The 22,830-nt window shown below is 38.0% G+C and overlaps 2 protein-coding genes across 2 annotated transcripts; one reads left to right on the top strand and one right to left on the bottom strand.

The window, feature by feature from the left end:
* Nucleotides 1-9,073: 9,073 nt before the first annotated feature.
* On the bottom strand, nt 9,074-14,661 carry znf365 (zinc finger protein 365). The gene is made up of 5 exons (XM_056255047.1): nt 14,291-14,661; nt 12,325-13,028; nt 11,090-11,261; nt 10,555-10,601; nt 9,074-9,217 (listed from the first exon to the last, which is right to left on the bottom strand). Exons 2-5 carry the CDS (start codon nt 13,014-13,016, stop codon nt 9,076-9,078), a joined length of 1,053 nt encoding a protein of 350 aa, XP_056111022.1. The 5' UTR covers nt 13,017-13,028; nt 14,291-14,661; the 3' UTR covers nt 9,074-9,075.
* Nucleotides 14,662-14,799: 138 nt separating this feature from the next.
* rtkn2 (rhotekin 2) lies at nt 14,800-21,845 on the top strand. Its single transcript, XM_056255049.1, has 13 exons — nt 14,800-15,112; nt 15,206-15,304; nt 17,167-17,354; nt 17,449-17,501; nt 17,611-17,664; nt 18,679-18,796; nt 18,925-19,125; nt 19,222-19,316; nt 19,394-19,497; nt 19,597-19,728; nt 20,520-20,685; nt 20,772-20,879; nt 21,024-21,845. Exons 1-13 carry the CDS (start codon nt 14,981-14,983, stop codon nt 21,605-21,607), a joined length of 2,034 nt encoding a protein of 677 aa, XP_056111024.1. The 5' UTR covers nt 14,800-14,980; the 3' UTR covers nt 21,608-21,845.
* Nucleotides 21,846-22,830: the final 985 nt, after the last annotated feature.

Raw genomic sequence — 22,830 nt, forward strand, 5'->3', positions numbered from 1 at the left:
GTGTGTATGTAACATCACACGCTAGCGTCAAGATAGTCTTCAGTTACAATGTCATTGTAGAAATGTGCTTTTTTATTCACAGTCAGCCATGGTTAATTTAATAATAACAGAGGGATTACTGAGATAAAGCAAGTGGTATTTGGCTAGACATGTGATCTCAGCATGTCATGAGGAGACCCACTCCATGTAAAATAAAAAAATGATTTCATATATGTACAGGATTCTAAACATATTTTGTATTTGGTAAAACTTATTTCAATCAAGGAAAAATTAAGTGAGTCTATCTTTAAGGAAAGAAAAAACTATGCAAATCGGTTCACAAATGGGCCTTAAAGGGTTAGTTCGCCCAAAAATGAAAATTCTGTCACTCACCATCATGTCATTCCAAATCCATAAGACTTTCATCTTTCATTCATCTACAAATGAAGATCTTTTTGATGAAATCTATAGGCTTTCTGTCCCTCAGTTGACAGCTACGCAAATACCACTTTGACGCTTCAAAAAGTGATTGTAAAAGTAATCCATATGAGTATGTATTTTAGTCTAAATTTTCTGAAGACTCGACCACTTTATATGATGAATAGATTGAATTTAGGCTTTTATTCACATATAAACATTCATCAACTCACACATCAGATGTGGTAAACAGAAGCTCAAGCATGTTCACTTGACGTGTGAGAACCAATGAGGTTCATTCTCGTGTTACACAGCACGTTTGAGCTTCAGGGTTTGAACGACATGAGGGTAAATAAATGAATACAAAATTTACATTTTTATGTGAACTCTATCCCTTTAAAGGTGCAGTATGTGATTTCTGAGAAACACTGGTGAAAGTGGATCGGACCGAGCTGCAGCACAACACACTTGCAGCCAATCAGCAGTGGGGGGGGGGGGGGGTGTCCTCTCATGATGAGGGAGGAGAGAGAGAGAGATTTTAAGAAAGACTGTAGAAAGAGAGATGGCTGAGAGACATTACAAAAGAGAAAAGCTCAGAGGAATATCACTGGAAAAAGAAAAAGAAGGATTATGATCAAACAAGAGCTTTAGGGCCCACGTTAATATTTCCAGCGCTAGAGAGACGACAGAGAGCGGGAAGGTCTGAAAACCGATGGCAAGGTTGCGTCTGCATAGGTGAGTAACATTGGTTTTGCTTTGTTTCAAAGAATGAAATGGTCATGAATGGCCTCCGCAAAGCCCGTCTACGGAAAGCCTGGCCACTCCCTATTAAGTCCTATTGTACCGAATTTTGGTTGTATTTCCACCAGAGTTCCACTGGGGGCGATCGCCCGAGTGCAAAATGAATGGGAGTCTATGGAGCTAGACGGCTAAATTTGTCTCTTTCACCCGATTGCCGTTGAGAAATCTCAGATTTGAAATGTAGGTTTTGCAAGTTCAACATGGGTTATAGGTCGAAAGTTGAGTGAACGAGTACTTATGTCCTTTCGATTTCTTACAGGTTAAGTTGTTGTTGCCCATAAGACGCTAGCATTCTGCTAATGGATGCTGATTGGTCAGTGAAGGACTGGTAACGACCAGAGATACCGCTTGATGGCATCGTGGCATCCGAAGCGACTAGAATGTTAAGGCGGACTTAAAGGTGAACTAAGTAACTTTTTTACCTTAACCGAACAGCTTTGGAGTCATTGTAATGTTTATATTACTGATTTCGTGTTGAATGGTGGTCGTCTCGCCCCCTGGTGCCTGTGAGCCGCAAAACCACCCTTGCAACTTTGGGCCGGCGGCCTCAGTGTTAGGAAGTATCGTGTGATATCAGGTCTCGCGAGGTAACGAATTGCTTTACGGCAAAAAACAGATCTGATAAAATTATGATAAAATGAGCATCCAACAGAAATAACCCGGCGCCGTATACATGTGGTGTTCGAGGCGCACATACAATACAGACTGCCAACAGTTAAACGGCGCGCGCAGCTCTTAAAGGGGCCATACCTTATTTCCACTCGTTACAGCGTCCACTCGTTACAGCGTCCACTCGTTACAGCGTCCATCCTACTGAACAGGTACCGGTGTACAGGGGGAGGGGATCCGGCCGTGAGTGCGAGCCATCTCTGCGTGAGTGCTATTCACGACAGTACAAGTGCTCCACAGCGACTCTAGGGGTCGCTGTTTGACAAAAACGGAATTCCTACTTAGTGCTGCTTTAACTCTTCTAGCACGTGTATTTACCCGTGTCAGCTGTGTTGTCGATGCCTCGAGAGAAAGGAAAGTGCAGAGTGCGAAAGCACCAAAGTGACTGAAGGATTGCCATAAAGCAGTATCTCTGGTCGTACGATGTGTATGACGTCATTGACATTTTAAAAGACTTTTTAAAGCAAATAAGTGACTCTAAAAAATATAACACCCATTAATCTGTAATTACTTTGCATCTCCTTTCGAAAACAACATTCAAATTACTAGACAAAAAATTATATCCTGAGAAAAGTGGATTTTGAGGGGTTTATCTCCATAGACCTCCATTCATTCTGCACTCGTCCTGTGAGCGCCCTCATATGGAACCAGAGTGGAACTGCAACCAGTTCAGAACCCGGAAGTTTACTGAGAGTGAGAGTTCTCCCCTTATTAGACATTCTCTGGCCTCCGTCAGACAAAAACCTTCTGAAAAATGTAAATTGGAGAGATCGTGACCTCAGCATACTAAATGTAATGAGTGACGTCAGTACGAGCCTTAGAGGCTGCAGCCGTTAAAGTCCCTCAAAGACAACAGAGAGCGAACCAATCAAAAACACTACCAAGCGATTCTTTGATCTTCATGTTAATATGAAGCATCTTCTCAATTCAGCTAGTACCAGTAAAGCTCCTTACTACAATTTTTACTCTTTTTTCATTCTCTGGTCTCTGTTCATAGATGACAGCTTTGTTTAATGTAGCAGAGAGTTTGGCCATAGATATACGCTGTCTGGTTCATGTGTGTTTCCGTTCTGGAGGTTTATTTTCCCTAACATCTTACTTGGAGGAATAGTTTGCTCCAAAATTTTTATTGAATTTACTCACCCTCACGTCATTACAAACCCACACGTTTTTTTTTCTTCCGCTGAACACAAAAGAAAAAGTTTGGCAGGATGTTCAAGCTTTTTTTATACAATGAAAATGACTTGTGGCATGACAAAAATCATTCTGTGCCTCACAGAAAGCTATCGTATTGCTTCAGAAGACTTAGACCCAGATTTACTAACAGCTTGAGCCAGCGCAAACCCTCTTTTGAGTTAAAAAAACGACTGTCTGGATTTACTAAAGACACGCAGTGAAAAATTTGTGCTGAAAACACGTGGACAGGGTCATTTTTTCTGCTGACCTTATTGCATATGCATTTGTAAATTGTGCTTTCAGATGCAAAATTTATGGGAGGAGAATATTTAAATGAATCATGCAAAGGTGATTTGCACTAGTCAATTTACTGGTATTTGCGCCATTATTTTAAGGCCAAAAACAGCATGTCTTAAAACAGACGCTATTTTGCGCTGCTCTCGGTAGATTGCGTTGGTCATCATGGAAATGATCTGCATCTGTGTTCTGTAATGTGTGTGTCGTCAGTAGATCACACGCAGAACTATCCACGCCCATAGCCGCTTTTATAGGACTCTAACGCTAATTTGCCCTGTTTAGTAAATCTGGCACTTAGTATAGTGCATAAGTTCACTATAAAAAGGTTTTTTGAAGTTGTAAATAGAACTTTTACAAGAATTTCAAAATTTCATGTTTAATTCAATGTAGCCTATTTTTTCCCATTTCTTTGTAACTGTGTGAAATTCACTACAAATTTTAGTAAATCCTAACCCTTTTTTTAGTGTTGTAGCAAATATATTTAGTACGCTTTTTGTCAGTTTTGGAGCTTTACAGTGTTTGGCCCCAGTCACTTTCATCGTATGGAACAGAGCAGCATGAACATTCTTTTAAACATCTCATTTGATGTTTCACAGAAGAAAGAAAATCACACAGGTTTGGAATGACACGCAAGTGAGTAAATTACAAATTTTTCATTTCTTTCAGTCTTTTTTTAATCTAGAATTGGTGGCTTAATTTACAAAACAAGTCATAATGATCAAACCATCGTTAGCCAATTATGGTCATTAGCTACTTTAAGTCATTTCTGTCTTTGCCAACATAGTTGAACGATTTGGCATTTCCCGAAACTATAGTTCCAACGAACATTCGCAAACAGTGTCACAAACTTATGTGGTTGGATCTAATTAAACACACCCCTGGAAAGCACAAGGATTACTCTGTCTACATCTTCCAAAGTTGGACTGAAAATACAAACTTTAAAATGTCACATGGGATAGAAGTGTGTTGTTGAATAATACAACTATTTCATACTTTGCTTTTTAGGGATGCAGCCAGTTTGATCCTACTGGCCGTAAACTTCTAATTCAGGGTTTTTCATAATTGCACAAATACAAGAAGCTCTTCACAGAGATCCTAAAATCAGTTTTGCATAGATGGTAAAATTGAGGATACCCTCTAGTGCTCATCCACTGCATTGCAGTGATGAATAAGAAGTGAATTAAACATTTTTGAAGAAATGTAAAGCCCGACTATGTAAAACTACAACATTATAAAAAGAAAAAAACTGTTAAAAAGTGCATCTCATCAAATGAGTGACCATTCAGTTGCCACAAGAGATGGATAACAGACAAAGCATTAACAAATCAGTCTTTAATGATCAATTCTAGTCACATTTATTATTCAGAATATCACGTACAGCAGCAAAGATAGCGCGAGACTTCAAATCTCACAGTATCACACGTGTAATACAGACAACAATGTTCCGAGAGAAAGGCACAAACATTAAGATAAGTCTAGAGAAAACATTAAAACATCAGCTCAAATTATACTCATTATTATCAAGAAACACCAAACAATAGAACCAAAAAATTTTTTTATTTTCTATAATCTCTTTTTTAGCTTTGTTCTACTTCTGATTGTCATCTTTAATGGCATACCTACACTTCTAGAGCCCAACCTAATTCACAGAAAAGAAATTCACACTGGTATTAATATTCGGGATGCATCGGTATACAATTTTTTGGTGAAACAACGGCCGAATGACCTAATCAAACTGATACTGACAAAAAAAAAGCCACTTATGAATGAATTTGATATGGCCACCCATACTGTATACTGTGAAATTCGAACCTGATATTGACAAAATATTGACATTATTATTGTGTTGAAAGTATTGAAATACGGTAGATAAGCAACTAATGCTATACTAATCTTATTTTTAGCATCATCCTTATTAATGTTTTCAGTCCGTCCATAATGTTAGTTGGGAGTTGGGACTAATGAGACATTATAAAAATAAGAAAAACACAAGTGAATTTGGTCGAGCCCTATGATGTCTAGTTTGACCCTAGTGTCCTCCAATGTTTTCTGTACAGTTAAGTATACCGTTTCTTTTCCTCCCATCATGAAAGTATTGTCACATATTGCACAAGCCACTGGATAAAGCATTATAGCATGCTCACTCACAATAAAATACTGATGGATGTGAATGATCTCATGCTCACACAGCACTACAGTACTTCTCTCCTTCTAAGTAAACACAACATATCAAGTAATACAGAAACTGGAAGGAAGCACAAAAGACAAAATAAGATTCTAATCACAGTGTCAGGACTGAGCACACAATGGAGTGGATGACATTGCCACCACTGAACAAAACATCACAAACAGAGGTTAAAGGTGCTCTATGTCATTTTTTTGAGTGTACTAAAGCATAAAAATATATGTTTGCAGAGATGTAGGAAACATGCTAAGTTCAAATACTTGTTTCTTTGAGAAACAATCCTACAGCCAGTTATTCTACTTTGAAATGTGTGTTCTGTGTTGTAATGTCTGTTTTTGTTTTGGTTCGTGTGATCCCGCCCACTGCCAATTTACCCAATAGTATTTCGACACTCCGGGTTGCCAGTTGGCAGAAAACACAGCGATGGAAGCCAGTAAACGAACTGGGTCAGAGATCGCAAATTCTACCCGACCTAAAAAGCCTTGGCAAACTTTGCAAACATATACATTAGCTGATCAACTTATACTGTAAGACTCGTCGCTTCCTATTGTCAATTATGCACGTTTTTGTTGCGAGTCCTCAATCTGGCAACCATGTGACTGTGGAGACTGACAAGGCCAGGGCAGGAGAAACAACCCTCCAATATTTGCAGACAATATTACAGAGTGCACCTTTAAAACAAGAATTATAACTAGCTGTTTGTATACTTTCATCTTCTGAACTCAAAATCCAATTTTGTTTGTTTTTTGTATATTTTTAAGGTAAAAGACTCACACGCAAAGCTGAGTGGTCCTATTTAGCTGGTCACATGCAACTGGTACAATAATATGTGAAAAACATCGGAGCCTAAACTGAACTGAACAAGTAGCCTGAGCTGAAATGTTAGCAAATGCCCTCATTTGGCTTTCCCCCCCAAAACAGACGGTTTTCATATGAAGACTTAATGTGCTGTGGGTAAGATCTACCCTGCATCTGACACACTACTTACTAGCATTTAAAAAACATGAAGGGTCGACTGAATGAAGGGTCGACCCAAATACATGCATGTACTGGTCCTTTATCGATAAACACTGCATCAAACTCTACCAAAAGCACTACCCTGTTCCTCCAATCTGTTTGTTTTATGGACACTACCCTCATCATACATAAAATTATATTTCACGTTATACCGTAAATGTCAGTATTTCTTGTACATTGCCATAACAATGACATCAGGACTTTGGTAATTACTTAAAGTAGCTATTACTACTATTCTCTGAATTGTTTCACAGCTCTGCCAAAGATGAGAATAAGTGCTACTGCTCCAGTTATACTGACTGGGAATTATTGAATAAAATGTTCAACTTTAAAGTCTATGAAGAGGTTAAAGGGGTCATGACATGAGAAATCAAATTTTCCTTGATCTTTTGACATATATGGGCAAAAAAAACCCAAAAAAACTTTGAACGGTATTAGAGCAAGTAACCGAATTTTCCTTTTGGGTGAACTATCCCTTTAAATCAAAGTACATTCTTTAACAGAATTGTTTCACAGTTCAGTCAAAGCGCTATCGCTCCAATTGTACAGAATAGCAAAAAGGATCTTTTATCAAACTACTTGGCAATGAATTTAAGAACACTTAAGAACATCTATACAGATTTCGATAGCTGCATGTTTTAAAACAAAAGAGAACTTCAGTTGACTTTCTCTATTAAAGTTTCCTTTCTCTCTCCTGTTTTAAGTTTCTAATGAGGCTGGCTAACAAGCAGGGAAACATATTCATCCCTTTGAAATGTAGCACCACTATTTCAAATACACAACGGTACCTTCAAAAGTAAATTATTTAGATATTTGCTACATACGTTAGCTTCTTGCTGAAACAGTGCATTTTCTATGAGAGAAAGTTTGTGAACAAACTACAACATCATTTAGATAATATAACTACATTCATTTTCCTGAACAGTAGTTTCAGTTAGAAAACAAGCTTGTGACATTACTTACTAGGTTATAGCTCCACTTTAAGTAAGCAGCCTGTAATAACAGCTTTATCTATTTAAATTAAAGGGCAGTTTCACTGTGTGTTCATACTAGAGCCAATCTTATTAAAATATTTCACAGATAGACCATAATCCCATTTAAGAATCAAATAGTATCAAATAACTAATCTGCCATCTGTAGTTGGACATTGCTGATGTTCATTGGTGTTTTGTGTAACTCATATTTGTATACAGTGGAGTCCAAAAGTCACTAGTGGAATAAAAAACAAACAATTGCACTAGTGAAAACACGTTTTTCTTTTGAGTTATCCTTGCTGGCTGCATGCAAAAACAAACATACAGGAAGACCAGTCCGACTCTGAGACGGCTCTCGTAATGAGTCATGAATCAATCAGTAATGCTACATTCAGACTGCAGGCCATTTTTTTGTGGAGCCACATGGAATCTGATATTTTTGATTCTGATTTGCTTCCATATGTGGTCCTAAATCAGATACATGTCTGAATTTTTGCAATGCGACCTCAGTCTGACCAGTCATATCAGAATTCATCATTCATCACAATTCTGCGCTGATGGGAGTCACTCCCAAAGATTTCACATACCGGTAGTTCTTTAGTCACTCAGTGAATATGGAAGACGGCAGTGAAGTTAGTCAGTGGAGGGACGGTGAGCTGTTATACTCATAAGTATTACGGTGACAGCTCTATACAAGCAAAACTTAGAAAAAATACACAAGAAAAACGTTGCTCTCTTGCTCCTCATCATCGTCTGTGTCCTTCCTTATCGCCTGCACACTAATTCACTGACTTCAGCGGCACGTCAGCTTATAAATGAACACTTGAACACTGACTTCAGTAATTCTGTGTTTACTTCCATGACAGCGTGCTGCGCCATCTTTGTTATTGTTCTTTTGCGCATGCGGGTCAGTTCAGGATCGTGACAAATGTGAACAGCCAAACAAAAAATTGGACCTGAGCAATAAATCAGAATTGGGCACTAAGGCTTGGAGTGTGAACGTAGCGTAAAGTTATCTCATCACTTATTATCATTACTTTCACTGATGTGCATCTTGAAATTTTGTGTACCTATCTTTTGTAAAACTTAAATCAATTTACTGGTTGTTTATGACAATGTGTAAATATATTTGCAAGTTTTTTTGTAATAAATTATACACTAGCATTCAAATGTTTTTTTTTTTTTGTTTTTTTTAAGAGGCATTTATTTTATATATATATATAAAACAATATTGTTATTACCATTTGTAATTTATTTTATTCCTGTGATGCAAACCTGAATTTTCAGTATCAGTCACATGATCCTTCAGAATATATATTTGATCAATTTCATGTATCCTTGCTAAATAAAAGTATGAATTTCTTTAAAAACTATCTTACCCCCGACTTGTGATTGGTAGTGTATTTTAAAAAAACAAAAAAAAAAGAAAGGATTTCGAATCCCAGATTTTTTAATGTTGTCTCAGACCTTTGGACCCCACTGAATAACTGTTAATACATTCAACATATTTACTTCAATATTATTTACATGTACACTCATTGCTAAGCTCCACCTCTGTCCCTAAACCTCATACCCATCTGACCTCCTCTGCTGGGACCAGCTGTCGTAACCCAGTCTCCCAGCAGAACCTTCCAACAGTTCCCATCCAGACTGACCAAGCAACTGCTGCTCTTCATCCTGCTCAAGATGCTCTCCTGAAGACCTGATGCCAAACAGCAAAATAAGTTGGACAGACACTCAGTTAAAAAAGTCTAAATGAAATAAATGAAAAAAAGAACAGATAATAACACACTGACTGCTTTATCTGCTCCCATAAAACCAATATAAATTGCAAAACAAAGGTCTTTGTCAGGTAGTAGGAACAACAAATATCAAGTTATTTCACATATATAATAAACACACACCAGATAAAACTAATCAATTATCCAAAAAGCAAAAAGCAAAAACAATTATTAAAAAGGGAGACATCACCTGACGAAGACCTTGACACAGCAAATTATTAAAGTTTCATGGGAGCAGATAAAGCAGTGACCTGTTTTTTACATTTTATTTCTTTCATTTAATTTGTACACACTTTAAGGCTAATTAAATGGAAAAGAACACAGAAGGGTAATTTATGAAAGGGGCAACATGATCTTCTACTGTCTTGATAGGATCACATTAATTAGTTAGAGAGGACAACCCATGATTTAAATTGAAGTGCTCTGAATTGTTTTACGCAGGTAGTTAAGTATAGGAAGTTAACACCTAAAAAAAAAGATAACCTAAAAAATTATAACATCTAAATTAAAGGTGCAGTAAGCGATTTCTGAGAATCATTGTTTAACACTGTTGAAATTTGAAATCAACCCAAACAAACACACTCCTCCCTTCATTGCTCCGCCCACAAACTGGATGTCTCTTCATCATAGCAGAAGCGAAGGAAAATAAAGCTTCACGGAAAATAAAGCGAAGATGGCGAACGAACGACAAGGAAGAACGAAAAATGAACATACAGTACACAAGAGTACATACAAGCAAGAGTTGGTTGTTATTCGCCAGCAGCTCCAGACAAACAATGACACTCAAAACTGTGCTGTTACTAGAGCTAACATTACAACAACAGCATATCTTAGTTCTGTGAAACAGCTAAACCAATGTTACTCATGTATGGAGCAGAAACAACGCAACCTCACGTCCGTTTTCAGCTCTTCCTGCTCTCTAACGTCTCTCCACCATTGGAAATCTTTTCTAATATTAACGCAGGTGCTAAAGCTCTTACCACGTCTGATTCACTTTCAACAGCGTTTCTCAGAAATAGTGTACTGCACCTTTAACTGGTTTTATTCAAGTCAATAATATTATTTAATATTACTGAATCAACCTAAATACATTCATTTATACCAACAAAATTAATTTTAATTGGTTAAATCAAGTAAAAAAACTAGTTACCAGTTTTTACAGTGAAGCTTAAAAAGTTAAAGTTAAATGGTTACATGAATTACTCATTACTGGGTTAATGTGACTTTTCTTCTAAAAGTGAAAGCAATAATGAAATACCTGCTTTGTGTTATTCTATGTGGACCGAACTCTGATGGCAGAGGCACCTGAAATAATGAGAAATTAGAGAAATACAACAGGGCTGACATATTTCTGAAATAGAAGTCCATTACTGCAATCCTGAAGTAGGTCATGCCAGGTGATTCATTATCAATGGGAATATCTTTTGTATACCAGTACAGGGTCAATGACTTGATGCTCTGGCATTTAAAATGACTTATGAAATTCATTTAAAAGTAAAAAATAGTGGTGTTTAACTTAAAAAAACGAATGATTTCATAATTAAAACATTGTAAATCTTGTAATACTGGCATAGTCTTTTATTATAATTTCTTTTGAAAAGCCATGGAGGAATTTTGTTTTAAAATACTACTATTTAAAATGTTGTGAGGCAAATCACAATGTGATATAACTAACATGAAAACAATAAAAACAGAGGACCCTGTGTGATTAAAAAAAAAAAAAACTTTCTAAAACCCTTTTTAAAAGTCGTGAGATATGCAGTGTTATGTTGATGCATATTTTGGTAACATACAGAGTGAGCCGTGCAGTAATGCCTGTGAGGGACGCTCTGATAATACTCCAGTAGTCTCTCGGCCAGGGAGATCCGCCGCAAGAGGCTTTCAATGAACCGTCGCAAACGAACCTTCCCACACATCTCATGCTGCGCCGCTGCTTCCAGAAACTTCTGGATGGTGACAACTTCCCTGCGATACAGTCAAGGGTATTACTGTAGAACAGCTTTGTGAAACATTAGGCTCTCAACACAAAATGTAAAAGGATTAAAGGGGTCCAATCATATTTAAAGTTTTCTTCAAAGTCCATAAACGTAGTACTGTTTTGTTCTGTTTCTTGCTGCTGCACTTTTAAGAAAAAAACGTTTTCGTGTAAAAATAAGCCACAGAGTTGAGCACTTTCTCCATTTCATTATCATTTACTCCCCCTCATGTCATTCCAACCCTATTTAACATTATTTTATTTGTGAAACACAAAAGAAGAATGTTTTTTATTAGAGGTCAGAGGTCACTCTTCCGCCAGAACTCGTCATTACCAGAAGCCATTGATTATAGTTTATAAAGTTATAATTATGGATATTTTTCATACAAAAATGCATCGCTTTGCTTCAGAAGGCCTTTATTAACCCCCCTGGAGCCGTATGAATTACTTTTATGATGGATGGATGCGCTTTTTTTGGGCTTCAAAATCTAAGATACCATTCACTCCCATTATAAAGCTTGGAAGAGCCAGGATATATTTTTATATAACGCCGATTGTGTTTGGCTGAAAGAAGAAAGTCACATAGGATGGCTTGAGGGAGAGTAAATTATGGGATGATTTTCATTTTTGGGTGAACTAACCCTTTAAGGATATGGGGGCGATTTTAGACACAGCCTTGGATTAACAATTTATATGGATTTCTAGATGCGTTCATGCCATTCTGACTAGTAAAAAGCCTTTACATTCTCGTACAACTCGTAATTGCAACTTGTAACATCATAATTTTCTTAAGGAGCCAACTTGTACCACCCACAGGCTGACTGTCATCTCGTAATTATGGTAATTACGACGTGCATCTTGTACATGTTTATGAAAGTTCTAAAGCGTCAAGGTTTGGGTGAGTAGACTTTTAACGGAGGGACAGAAATCTCTCACGTTTCATTCAAAATATCTTCATTTGTGTCCGAAGATGAACGAAAGGTTTAAGGGTTTGGAACGACGTGACGGCGAGTGAATGAGTTAGCAAACTAACCCTTTAAATCTTTCACTCACTGTTCTCTCCGCTCCAGCTCGTGCTCCGAGATGCTGAGCTGCTGCCTCAGCGTGGCGATCACCATCACAGCGGCGTCTACCTGTCGGCTGAGCGCCCGCTCTCGCTCCAGCACTACCTGTTTCTCCTGGGCCAGGTGATGCGAGTGAGCGCGCTCACACAGGATAGCCGTGTCTGTCTGCGCTAGCTCTGAGCTCAGCCGTAGCAGACGCCGCTCCATGCTGCTATTGGCTGTCCTCATCATCCCCTCCAGCCGCTTCTCCACGCACGCCACCGGAGCCGAGAGGGGCCCAGCACCAGCTGATGCGTCCCCAACGCTGAAGCTCCTCTCGGGGGGCATGAGCTTTTGCCCTGCGGGATGCTGGGATGGAGCTTGGTCGGCTGCGAATATGTGTTTGCGCTCTCCTCTCGTGGTTGAGTTAGTATTGGTGCCGGCATCACGTACTTTATGCATGTCGGAATTGGAGATTTGGAGATTACATAAATCCCCTGTGGATAGGAGGCTGATGTCATGTTTAGTGTGGAACGGGTGGCTGTATTCAAGGTGAGCTCTGAGGGAAGAAAGACTGTGGAAACGTTGGTGCTCTCCACATCGCGGGCAGCGGAAAGGAAGTTGAGGAGGGACCCCGGCTCCACACGCCTGACCGTTCTTCACAAACAGCGCTGTGTTGCGTGTGCACACTTTCTGCTGCATGACACAGATAACCTATCAATAAAAAAATATTAGAAATTTGTGCACCCGAGTTCTTTGATATAAAAATACTTTACAGCTGAAATGGCAAACCAGGGTCCGCAGGCCAAAGTTGGCCTGTGATAACCTGTGATTTTGACCCACCATATCGGAACAGGGGGGGAAATTACATGTCTTTGATGCAAATTTCTAATGTATCTTTTTGTTTTAACTTTTTAGTTTTAATCATGTCAAATTTAATATAACATAGTTGGATATAACGCAACATTTACGTTTGTGCCACGGCACTCCTGTATGATTTTTGGTCCTTCTTAGTAAAACTTTTGTTCATTTCTGCCTTAGACGATAGAAAAACCTACAGAAAGAAACTGAGTAATAGAGAAATATATCAGGCAGTATGATTAATCTGTCTATATTGGGTATATTTTTAAATGCACATTATTTGCATATAATACAAACTGCATGAATCTGAATGGAAAACATAATTTGGAACAGTAGCTTTCATTTTATAAGTGAATTAATTAGGTTATTAATTATGTTTTATTCTGCTTTCACCTTTATGTCAACACTATTGGGATGTCACAAAATGTCAACATGCATGGAGGAAATACCGGTGGGAAAAAATCAACAGATTTTTTTGTAGCGCAGATAGTAAAATATGTGCTTATGCAGAAAGTGACTTTAAAAAATAAAGCTAAGCTGGAAATGTGTGACAACTTGCCCCTGCGGTATTATCGGTATTTTATCGGCCACCATGAGCTCTTTTTAGATATCGGCATGGTCGACAACTATGGTGTGCATCCCTCGCTGTCACTGATCATTTTGATTAGAGCAAGCTTTTCTCAAAGCCTAACATAGACAGAATATATTAAAATAAAATAAAAAACTAACATCAACACTTGAACCACTTGTCACAACTAGGCTGCGTGCTAGATATTCCGAATATAACAAGACAATTTCCATCCATTATTACTATTTAATTATGTTCTTAATTTCAGCATATCCATGGTTTAAATATGTTGATTTAAAGCTTATTGGCAAATCAAATGCATGCACATCGGTGGTGAGATGCATTTGCAAATGTTTTAATGGATTAATAATATGCTTAAATCAACCGAAGATCATGCCATAATTGTTTCTATACTTACATTAAACTACCACAGAGATATTTGTGAAAATCTTCTTAAGCAAACAGGAGGCGATCTACTGGGCAGAGTCTGAAATCAGACAGGTAGTCAGCTGACATTTTCTATAACACCACAAGCATGCGATCATACCTTGATGAACGAGCTCCAGTGGGATTGGGTATTGTAAGCTTTGATCAAACTGTTGATCCTTCGGGTTATCTGTTGCGTGATATTTCAGTCCGAACCCCACTGTAACCCTCTCTGATTGAGTGAGATACAGTAAAAACGATATCTAGGTGTATGAAGTCATCTGGGTCAAGAATGAGCGTGACAGCAGCGACAGAGGTGACATTGATTTCTTTTCATATGATGCTGAATGCAGTTTTCGTCTGCAAAATGTCATCGCATTACGTGTAAAATTACAATCGCTGTAAAAAGATCACTGACTGAAAAGATTCGGTCAGAACATTCAGGATTCATTAGAATGCAGTGCGGCAGACCGTCAGGTCAATCTATTTAAAGACAGACGGGGGAGAAGAGCACAAAATCACAGCATTAACACAAACCCACATTATTTGATAGTTTGCATAAACTAGTTTAAAATGTAGGATACTTCAGATATTAGTATTAATCTCACAAAATGTATTAATAAAATCGACTTATTTAAGCACACCTATTTAGTTTTTTCCATACCCCAACCTTTCTCAGTTTAAATATGGTATCGCCCAACTGTTGTATAGGCAACGGCGAGATTTGAAAGAAGCTGATTGGTCGATTCGCGCTTGTATAATCCTTTGGTTTTTTGTGCGGAGAGAGGCTTGTCTTGAGGAAGAGGCCAATATGGATCCACCGCGGGATATTCAACATTTTAAACGGAATATTGCCACTCGATCCACGGTATCATCGTGTTCCTCTCTCGCCATGGAGATCAAGAGAAAGAAAATAAGAGAAAGCATGTTTTTTCAAAATGAGGTGAGTCTGTTATGTTGAAATTCACGTTGTGGGTTTTCATGTCCGTTATTATTCAAGACTAACCGGTAACGTTACTTTCAATAATTTTCTCAGGCCAAAGACCGAGATATGAAGCGATGCATAAGTGTGCATAACACGCAGCAGATAATAGAAGACATGAATTTGTTGTTCATAACTTCTAAGAAACGAAAGGTAGTCTGTGTATGAGGGAGATATATCCAGCTGCAGACCCGCAGCACCACCAGTTTCAGAACCCCAGTGCCAGAACCCCAGCGCCAGAACCGGAAGTGAGGGAGGGGCGGAATTATTTACAATGACACATTTTTGCAAGTAGGCCTATTTAAAAATATTTAAAATTGTTGCACCTTTTAAATAATATTTAGGATATGTTTTTATTACACAGTGAGTCACTGCTCGTTGTATGAACTATAACTGGTATGTGACAAATAAAGAGCAAGACAGCGCTCGTGTTGTTCGAAGACGTCAGAGTGCGCGCGCGCGGCCAGGGCTCTCTCTCTCTCTCTGCTCGTTAAGCGCCCTGTCACGCGCAGCAGTCATTCTATTCTACATCACTCACTCAAAATAGGCTTTGGCGGGACAAAAATTTGCTTTGGCGGCCGCCAAAAAGCGGACGATCTGACAGGTTTTAGAATACAACCTGAAACTAAAAAACAGACCCGACCTCTATTTGAGACCGGCCTTATATTTTCCCAGACCTGCAGCCACACCAGGCATGTAAAGAGACAATCGTCTATTTGGGACTCGGCTATTATTTGAAGTACGGTACATTTTTATTGTTTCTTTTAAAACAATGCCGGATTTTCTCTCTCTTTTTAGATTTTTGACATTATTTTACATAAAGTTAAATGCATGCTGCACATGTTCTTGTGAAATAAAGTATATTTTATATAAAATGACCATAAGTTTCAAGCATTATTTTTCACCATCATGATCAGGAAGTAACTCTCATAATACAATGAAACGGATAACTATATAGAATTATATTACACAAAATCAACGTTTTAAAATGCTTATTGTACTATACCTTAATGTATCATTATAATATGTATAAAGTATGACGTTTCGTGTGTAATAATTCCTTTTCGTGTCTAAGCAAACTACGCTCCAAAACGTTAGGTGGCGTTACTCGGTTTAGAACGTAAGCTCGGCCCCTCACTTCCGGTCCTGGCGCTGGTGTTAGAACGTAAGCTCCGCCCATTACTTCCGGTTCTGGCGCTGGGGTTCTGAAAGTGGTGGTGCTGCGGGTCTGCAGCTGGATACTATTGGTATGAGGAGAGTGTGGTCATGTTTCATTCATATTCTATCTAACTTCCATACCATGTTATGTGTTGGAATCCTCCAATGGACCAAATGAGTGAAAAAAATGTTTTAAAACATCATCACACACCTCTAAAATTAGTCAATGTTTTAATGTTTAGATTGTTTTTGTCCGACTACTAGTCTTCTTCGCCACCTGCTTGCGACATCCGATTCGTGGGCAAATCGTTTCATGTGAATCGGATCTTTTTAGTGAATTGGTTTGGCGGTTTTTGATTCTGACTCGAAAGTCCGATTAGCCATGAGCCGAGAACCAATAATTGAGCTAATGATAAAATCATGAAATGACTATTTATAAACAAACCAAAATTTGTGATTACGGCTGGACTAAATACTTATTGAATCTAAGTTTTAAAATAACCGATTCACCAAAAATGACACTTTCACTCACTTTCATCGATCCATGTACCATTGTCGATGTTTCCCCCTAAAGTAGAGTGAGCTCCTCTTCTCTTCCAGCTATGTTTAGGTTACTTCATTGGCCCATTCCCATTCATTGATGTCCAGACCATTGATCCCCAATGCCCATATTTCATCTCTCCATAAATCAGCATGCACATGCATCAGGAATTATTGTAGAATAGACTGTGTGGTAGAGTTCTTCTTTCCCACATTATTCTTCCTCTTGTCTGAATTTGTTTTACCCAGGACTGTTTTCAGAGCACTTGTCCATTAAGCTACTTTATTTCTCCTGATGGATTTTACCCTTCCAATAGGACCGTGATATTCAGGAGAAATTGGAGTTTGAGATGCGAATGAGAGCCGGGGCTTACAAGATTCTCGTTGCCAGCACTAAAAAAGAGCATGTGTTGGACGCTTCCAGGAGTCTGTTAACCTGTAATGCCAGAATTAAAGCCTACATGAGTGAAGCCCAGAGGAGGAAAGAGCACCAGGACATCAGAAGGTTAGAACAGCAGCTGTATTGCTGGGAGTATTTAGTGGGAAACTTGTAAATGATCAAACATGCATACAAATATATATATATATATTTTTTTTAGACCCTCAGTCTCTCAGGATCAAATCCCTTGTAAGGGAAAGGTAGCCATATCTGGTAAAGGAATCAACTTTTCTTTTCTTTTTTCATATAACCCTGTTTGTTATTTTGTAGTAAAAAATGTCTTTGTTTCTTTGATTCATGTATTTTTCTTTTACTTATCCAGGCCTGCGAATTCCATTGTTTTGGAAAGATTCAGAACACTTTAACAGCAAAGGGAGTGAGTGACCGTATACAAACTATTATAATTATTTATTATTTAAAAACATCCATGTCTTTGCTAATGTTATGAATGTAATGCAAAAATATGCTATCTGTTTTGATTTTTATTAATTAAATGGTTTAGCTTACACACACACATACACTTCAGTTCAAAAGTTTGGTTTGGGTCAAAATCTCAGCAAGCAGCAACGCAGTGATTTGATCAAATGACAGTGAAGACATTTATAATATTAAAAATGATTTCAACTTCAAATTAACTTTGTTAATTAATTATTATTTTGAAAGAAAAAAATTCCACAAAAATATTAAGCTGCCATACAAAGGTTTACAAAATTGATAATAAGAAATGTTTTTTTGGGCAGCAAATCACCCCAACTAGAATGATTTCTGAAGAATCATGGGACACTGGGGGAAAAAATGCAGCTTTGGTATTTTTAATATAATAAAAGGGAAAACGGCTTGTAATTGTAAAATTTCACAATATTGCTGTTTTTACTATAATTAAAGGAGTAGTTCACTTAAAAATGAAAATACTTAAGTACAATCCGTATGTTCGTTTGGCCGGAAGCTAATTATTTTACTTTAGAAAGTTTTAAATATGAATATTGTTCTTCCACAAACTCTTTCGGATGGCCTTTATTAACCCCCCGGAGCCGTTTGAAGTTTGTTTATGACGGATGGATGCACTTTTTGGAGCTTCAAGCTGATTGTTGCAATTTACTGCCATTATAAAGCTCGGAAGCGTCAGGGTGTTTATTAATATAACTCCGATTGTATTTGTTTGAAAGAAGAAAGTCATATCTAGGATGGCTTGAGGGAGAGTAAATCATGGGGTAATTTTCATTTTAAAGTGAACTACTACTAGTAAATGCCGCTTCGGTGAGCATAAGAGTTCTTTCAAAAACACGTAAAATCTTAACAACCCCAAACTTTTGAACAGTAGTGTGTATAATATATGTATATTTTAAGAAATCTCTATCCTGATGCCATGCGTATCTTCTGAACCCAACAGATGCACAGCGGGTGGCAGTCTTTTGTTTGATAAAGATTGGCTCAGAGATTTTTGACACTGAAATGGTGATTGCAGACCCCTCAATGACCGATATTTGCTTTGAAGGTGTCAAAATTTTGTAAGTTCTCATCTTTCCATATTTCACTCTACAGCCATTTGAGAAATATGTGAAAATTATGGTCTTGTTTAAAAGAAAGAGAACTGCAGTCTGTAGAGTTCTGAGCTCAATTTCAATCATTTTAACAGCTCTGAAGCGAAGCCGGACTTTGAACTGACGTTTGAGCTGTATAGCTGTGGACTGGAGGAGGAACCAACCTTTGTCAACACTCCCAAAAAACTGGCTAGGAAGCTGCGCTTGTCATTCGGCAGATCTTCAGGCAGGAAACTCTGCCCTCTTCTGGATGGAGGAGACCCAGACACTTTCCTCCAGTCCAACCCAATACCATTGTATGCAAGCATAATGGCCATTTCCTTAATAAAAATCATTTCTATTGTTGTACTAGATAAATGCATGTAAAAAAAAAAACCTTTTTTTTGTGTCAGAGGTGCACAGTACTCATTGTTGGCGTACACCACACTGGGCTTGGAGCAGGCAGAGGGATCTTTCCAGTCTCATTCTCTTATAATCATGCAGAATGGTAAGAACAAACAACCCACTTTTGAATAATTGACCAGCATAGTGGTTCTGATTGACCTCCTGCCATTGGTCTGTCAGTGGAGGCTTCATGGCTGCCGCTGTATGGAAACCTGTGCTGTCAGCTGGTGGCACAACCTGACTGCATGACACAAGACATGATGAGCAGTTACCTGAGCCAGCAGGTAAGACATCAACTGGTGTTTTTCTAGTAAAGATTCATGTCAACATTTGTAAATGTAATGAAATGTGTAAAATCAGCATTTTTTTTATTATCCGTTTAGCTAAGCATTGAGGGTTTGCAACGCCACTGTAAGTTATATTGTATGCTGAAGGCTGGACGGATATCATGCTATTACTCTCCTGAAGAGATTCAAGCAAAAGTGGAGCCCAGCCTCATTATTCCCATAAACCAGGTAAGAAACATTTCTAAAATTGCATTTTTCCACCCTTAACCTCAGAATGCAAAACTTTGCTTTTAGGAAGGAATGTATAAGATCAAGTGTTTACTGTGTTTGAGGTCACCACAAAATACAAATTCCTGGTCTTGTGCATGATTTTATATATTTATATAAGACTAAAAAAATAAGGATTAGTCCACCCAAAAATGAAAAACTTGACATCAATTACTCACTCTCATGTCGTTCCAAACCTGTAAGACTTTCGTTCATCCTTGGAACACAACTACCATTTTGTTGCTTAAAAACATTTATAAAGGGAACTTAACTAATCCATCAATTGAGCACTTCAGTCCAAATTTTCTGAAGACACTTGATCGCTTTATATGATGAACAGATTGAATTTATGCTTTTATTCACATATTAACATTGATCAGCGAACATAAACAAGCTTATCCATACTTGCTTGCACGAGAACAAACCTCTTTCGTTCTTGCAGAAGCTCAAACGTGCTGGCCGTAACACGAGAATGAACCTCATTGGTTCTCGCACGTCAAGCGTACATGCTTGAGATATTATCAATTTTAATATCAGCCAATAATGGTTATATAATAATTGGCTATATGGCTACACTGCTATATGCAGCCTTTCTAATCTAATAAGCTTGTAGTCAGCACAGTAATTTAATTGTGGTCAATGTTAAAGGTTACAGCAATAATAGCAAATGATGACAAAGCTTTACCATTTGGGATACATTGAAGAACCATCGTAAAATATGTAGTATAGTGTTTGTGTGTGTGATTATGCAGGAGACCCGTATTCGTGTGGTAGAAAAGGACCACCAGAGGACTGGCTGTAAACTCAACCTGATAAACCCGGGAAATGGAGACTCCGTCAGTCATGTGTTCATTACTGAAACTCCTGAAGTCTTACAGGAGTGGCTGGATGCCCTCTGGCAGCACATTTATGACCAGGGTCAGTTCAACTAGCGTCTGTCAGAATTATTTAAAATTATTTTACTATAGTTTGTATATTAACAATTATTATGAACTTATTCTCAGGTCAGTGGCTACATGCATGTGACAAGCTCATGGAAATTGAGGTTTTGTCACCACGGAAACCCCCACTCTTTCTTACGAAGCAAGCTGACTCTGTTTATAATGATCTGAGTGAGTAATCAAGGACATGTGTATTATTTATAATATAAGAGTGACTTGTTCTGCTTTTGTTAGACTAAATTAGGAGGAACGAGTTTAGTCCAACTTCCTGTTATTTCTGTGTTCGTTATTTGGTTAATAATGTATTCTTTTCAGGCATCGGGTCCCCTGGGAAATTTGAAAGCTTGACTGACATAATTCACAATAAGATTGAGGAAACTGATGGGCGCTTTCTCATTGGTCAGGAGGAGGACACAGAGCCGCCTCATTGGGCAGCGCTGTTTGAAGGATCCCGGCCAATGGTAGTACAAAAAACGGTTCTGTCACCAGGTAAAGAAAGCAATCAAACTATTACGAGTCCCGTCACGGGCAGCAAAAAGAAGAGGAGAGCTCCTCCACCCCCTCCTGATAAATTACCCTTTACCAGCATCTTAACCAATCAGGAGAAAGAGAACTGTAAGGGGGCGAGGCCTAGGACAGGGCGACCCTCGCTGGATGCTAAATTCTCTGCCATCATTCAGCAGTTGCAGAAGAGTCACGCATCAACACGCAAAAACGCCCCTCTTGGACAGATCGAGCCCTGTCAGCACCCTTGTGTCCAGCAAAAAAGAGATGACGAGTCAGATATACCAGAGAATCCTGGGAAAGAATACAGTCAGGTCCCTCAGCGACCTGTGCCGGCCCCCAGGAACAAACTGAGGATGTCATTCAGAGAGAAGAGGAACCCAAAAGCCTGGTGAATCAATGAGGCATGATGCATCTCTTTGATTAATGATCTGTTATGGAAAGATGAAACGCCCTTGGACTCATAAGGAGATACACACCCTCTCACACTTTTCTTGATCCATATCAAGGGTCAGGAGAATGTGGAGGAGAATGTGAATGTATACATTGCCTCTCTTGTTTGTTCTAGCTTGAACAAACAACTATAATCAGAAAGGTTTAAAAATAAACCATTTTAATCGCATTTTAAATAACAATCCTGTAGTTGAAACCTTCCCTTTCAAGACTAAATGACGGCTCAATTCATTTCAAATCAAATCTTGATTTACTGTTAAAAGTAGGTTGTGTATTATGTTTTTTTAATACTAGTTGTCTGTAATAACCACTCATGATGTAACCACTACAACTAAGCACTTTAAGATTTTGGCCCGCTGCAGTTTAACAGTTTTCTTCTTTCATGTCACAGAATAATATCATGATACGATAGGAAATGGTTGTGGTATAAAAACGGGTACATGTTTTCTGCTTCTTTTTTTTTTTTTTAAGTATCAGTAAGTTAAGATGCAGCAGGAACTGGGTATATTTTTTTGACTTAATGATTTTATACTTTTGAATAATTGACATTTTAAATTTTTCATGTTAGACACTAAGGGTTTAATCTTCATACTGTTGTGTTGAATCAAGTAGTTTAAAATGTGTTTTATAAGGTCTGAGCACTATGGAACACTATGTAGGTTATACTGTGTATGAAAATGTCTTGTTGGGGTAAATTTGTGATTTTGTTTAATATCTTTGTTCCATTTATGTACACATCTGAATGTTTAAGTAGCTCACAATGTATTCCACTAAATGCTGTTGTAGATTTTTCAAGATGATTCATGTTGTTATGGTATTTTTGTGCAATACATTGTTTCTTTTGAATGAAACTGTTCTTTTTCAGTTGTTTTAGTAATTCACTCTTCATCAGGCATTACTTTTTTTCTGGGCATCAATGTAAATGGAAAAGATATTTGTGGTAATTCTGCTAAAATGAAATGGAACAACATTAAAAAGTTGTACTAAACTGATTTATTCGGTTGTCCTTATTTAGTAAGTGCACCTGTGCAATACAGAGAAGGCACTTTGTTACTGTGTAGTGTTTTGATTATAAATATTTCAGTATAGAAAGAAATCATACAATCATTCTGTTAAATTTCCACTCAAAACATTGTTCACTTAGCCGTAAAAATGCTTTTCATAA

The sequence above is a fragment of the Rhinichthys klamathensis genome, unplaced genomic scaffold, assembly GCF_029890125.1.
Source record: "Rhinichthys klamathensis goyatoka isolate OS25496 unplaced genomic scaffold, OSU_Roscu_1.1 h1tg000117l_1, whole genome shotgun sequence".
Taxonomy (NCBI): Eukaryota; Metazoa; Chordata; class Actinopteri; order Cypriniformes; family Leuciscidae; genus Rhinichthys; species Rhinichthys klamathensis.

Coding starts and splice junctions, on each gene's coding strand:
- znf365 (XM_056255047.1), bottom strand. CDS start 13,016: ATGCAGCAGAAAGTGTGCACACGCAACACAGCGCTGTTTGTGAAGAAC. Junction 10,602..11,089: donor ATTACTGCACGGCTCACTCT/GTATGTTACCAA, acceptor TCATTATTTCAG/GTGCCTCTGCCATCAGAGTT. Junction 9,218..10,554: donor CATAGAATAACACAAAGCAG/GTATTTCATTAT, acceptor GTTTGGCATCAG/GTCTTCAGGAGAGCATCTTG.
- rtkn2 (XM_056255049.1), top strand. CDS start 14,981: ATGGATCCACCGCGGGATATTCAACATTTTAAACGGAATATTGCCACT. Junction 20,686..20,771: donor GCAGCACATTTATGACCAGG/GTCAGTTCAACT, acceptor ACTTATTCTCAG/GTCAGTGGCTACATGCATGT. Junction 20,880..21,023: donor CTCTGTTTATAATGATCTGA/GTGAGTAATCAA, acceptor TATTCTTTTCAG/GCATCGGGTCCCCTGGGAAA.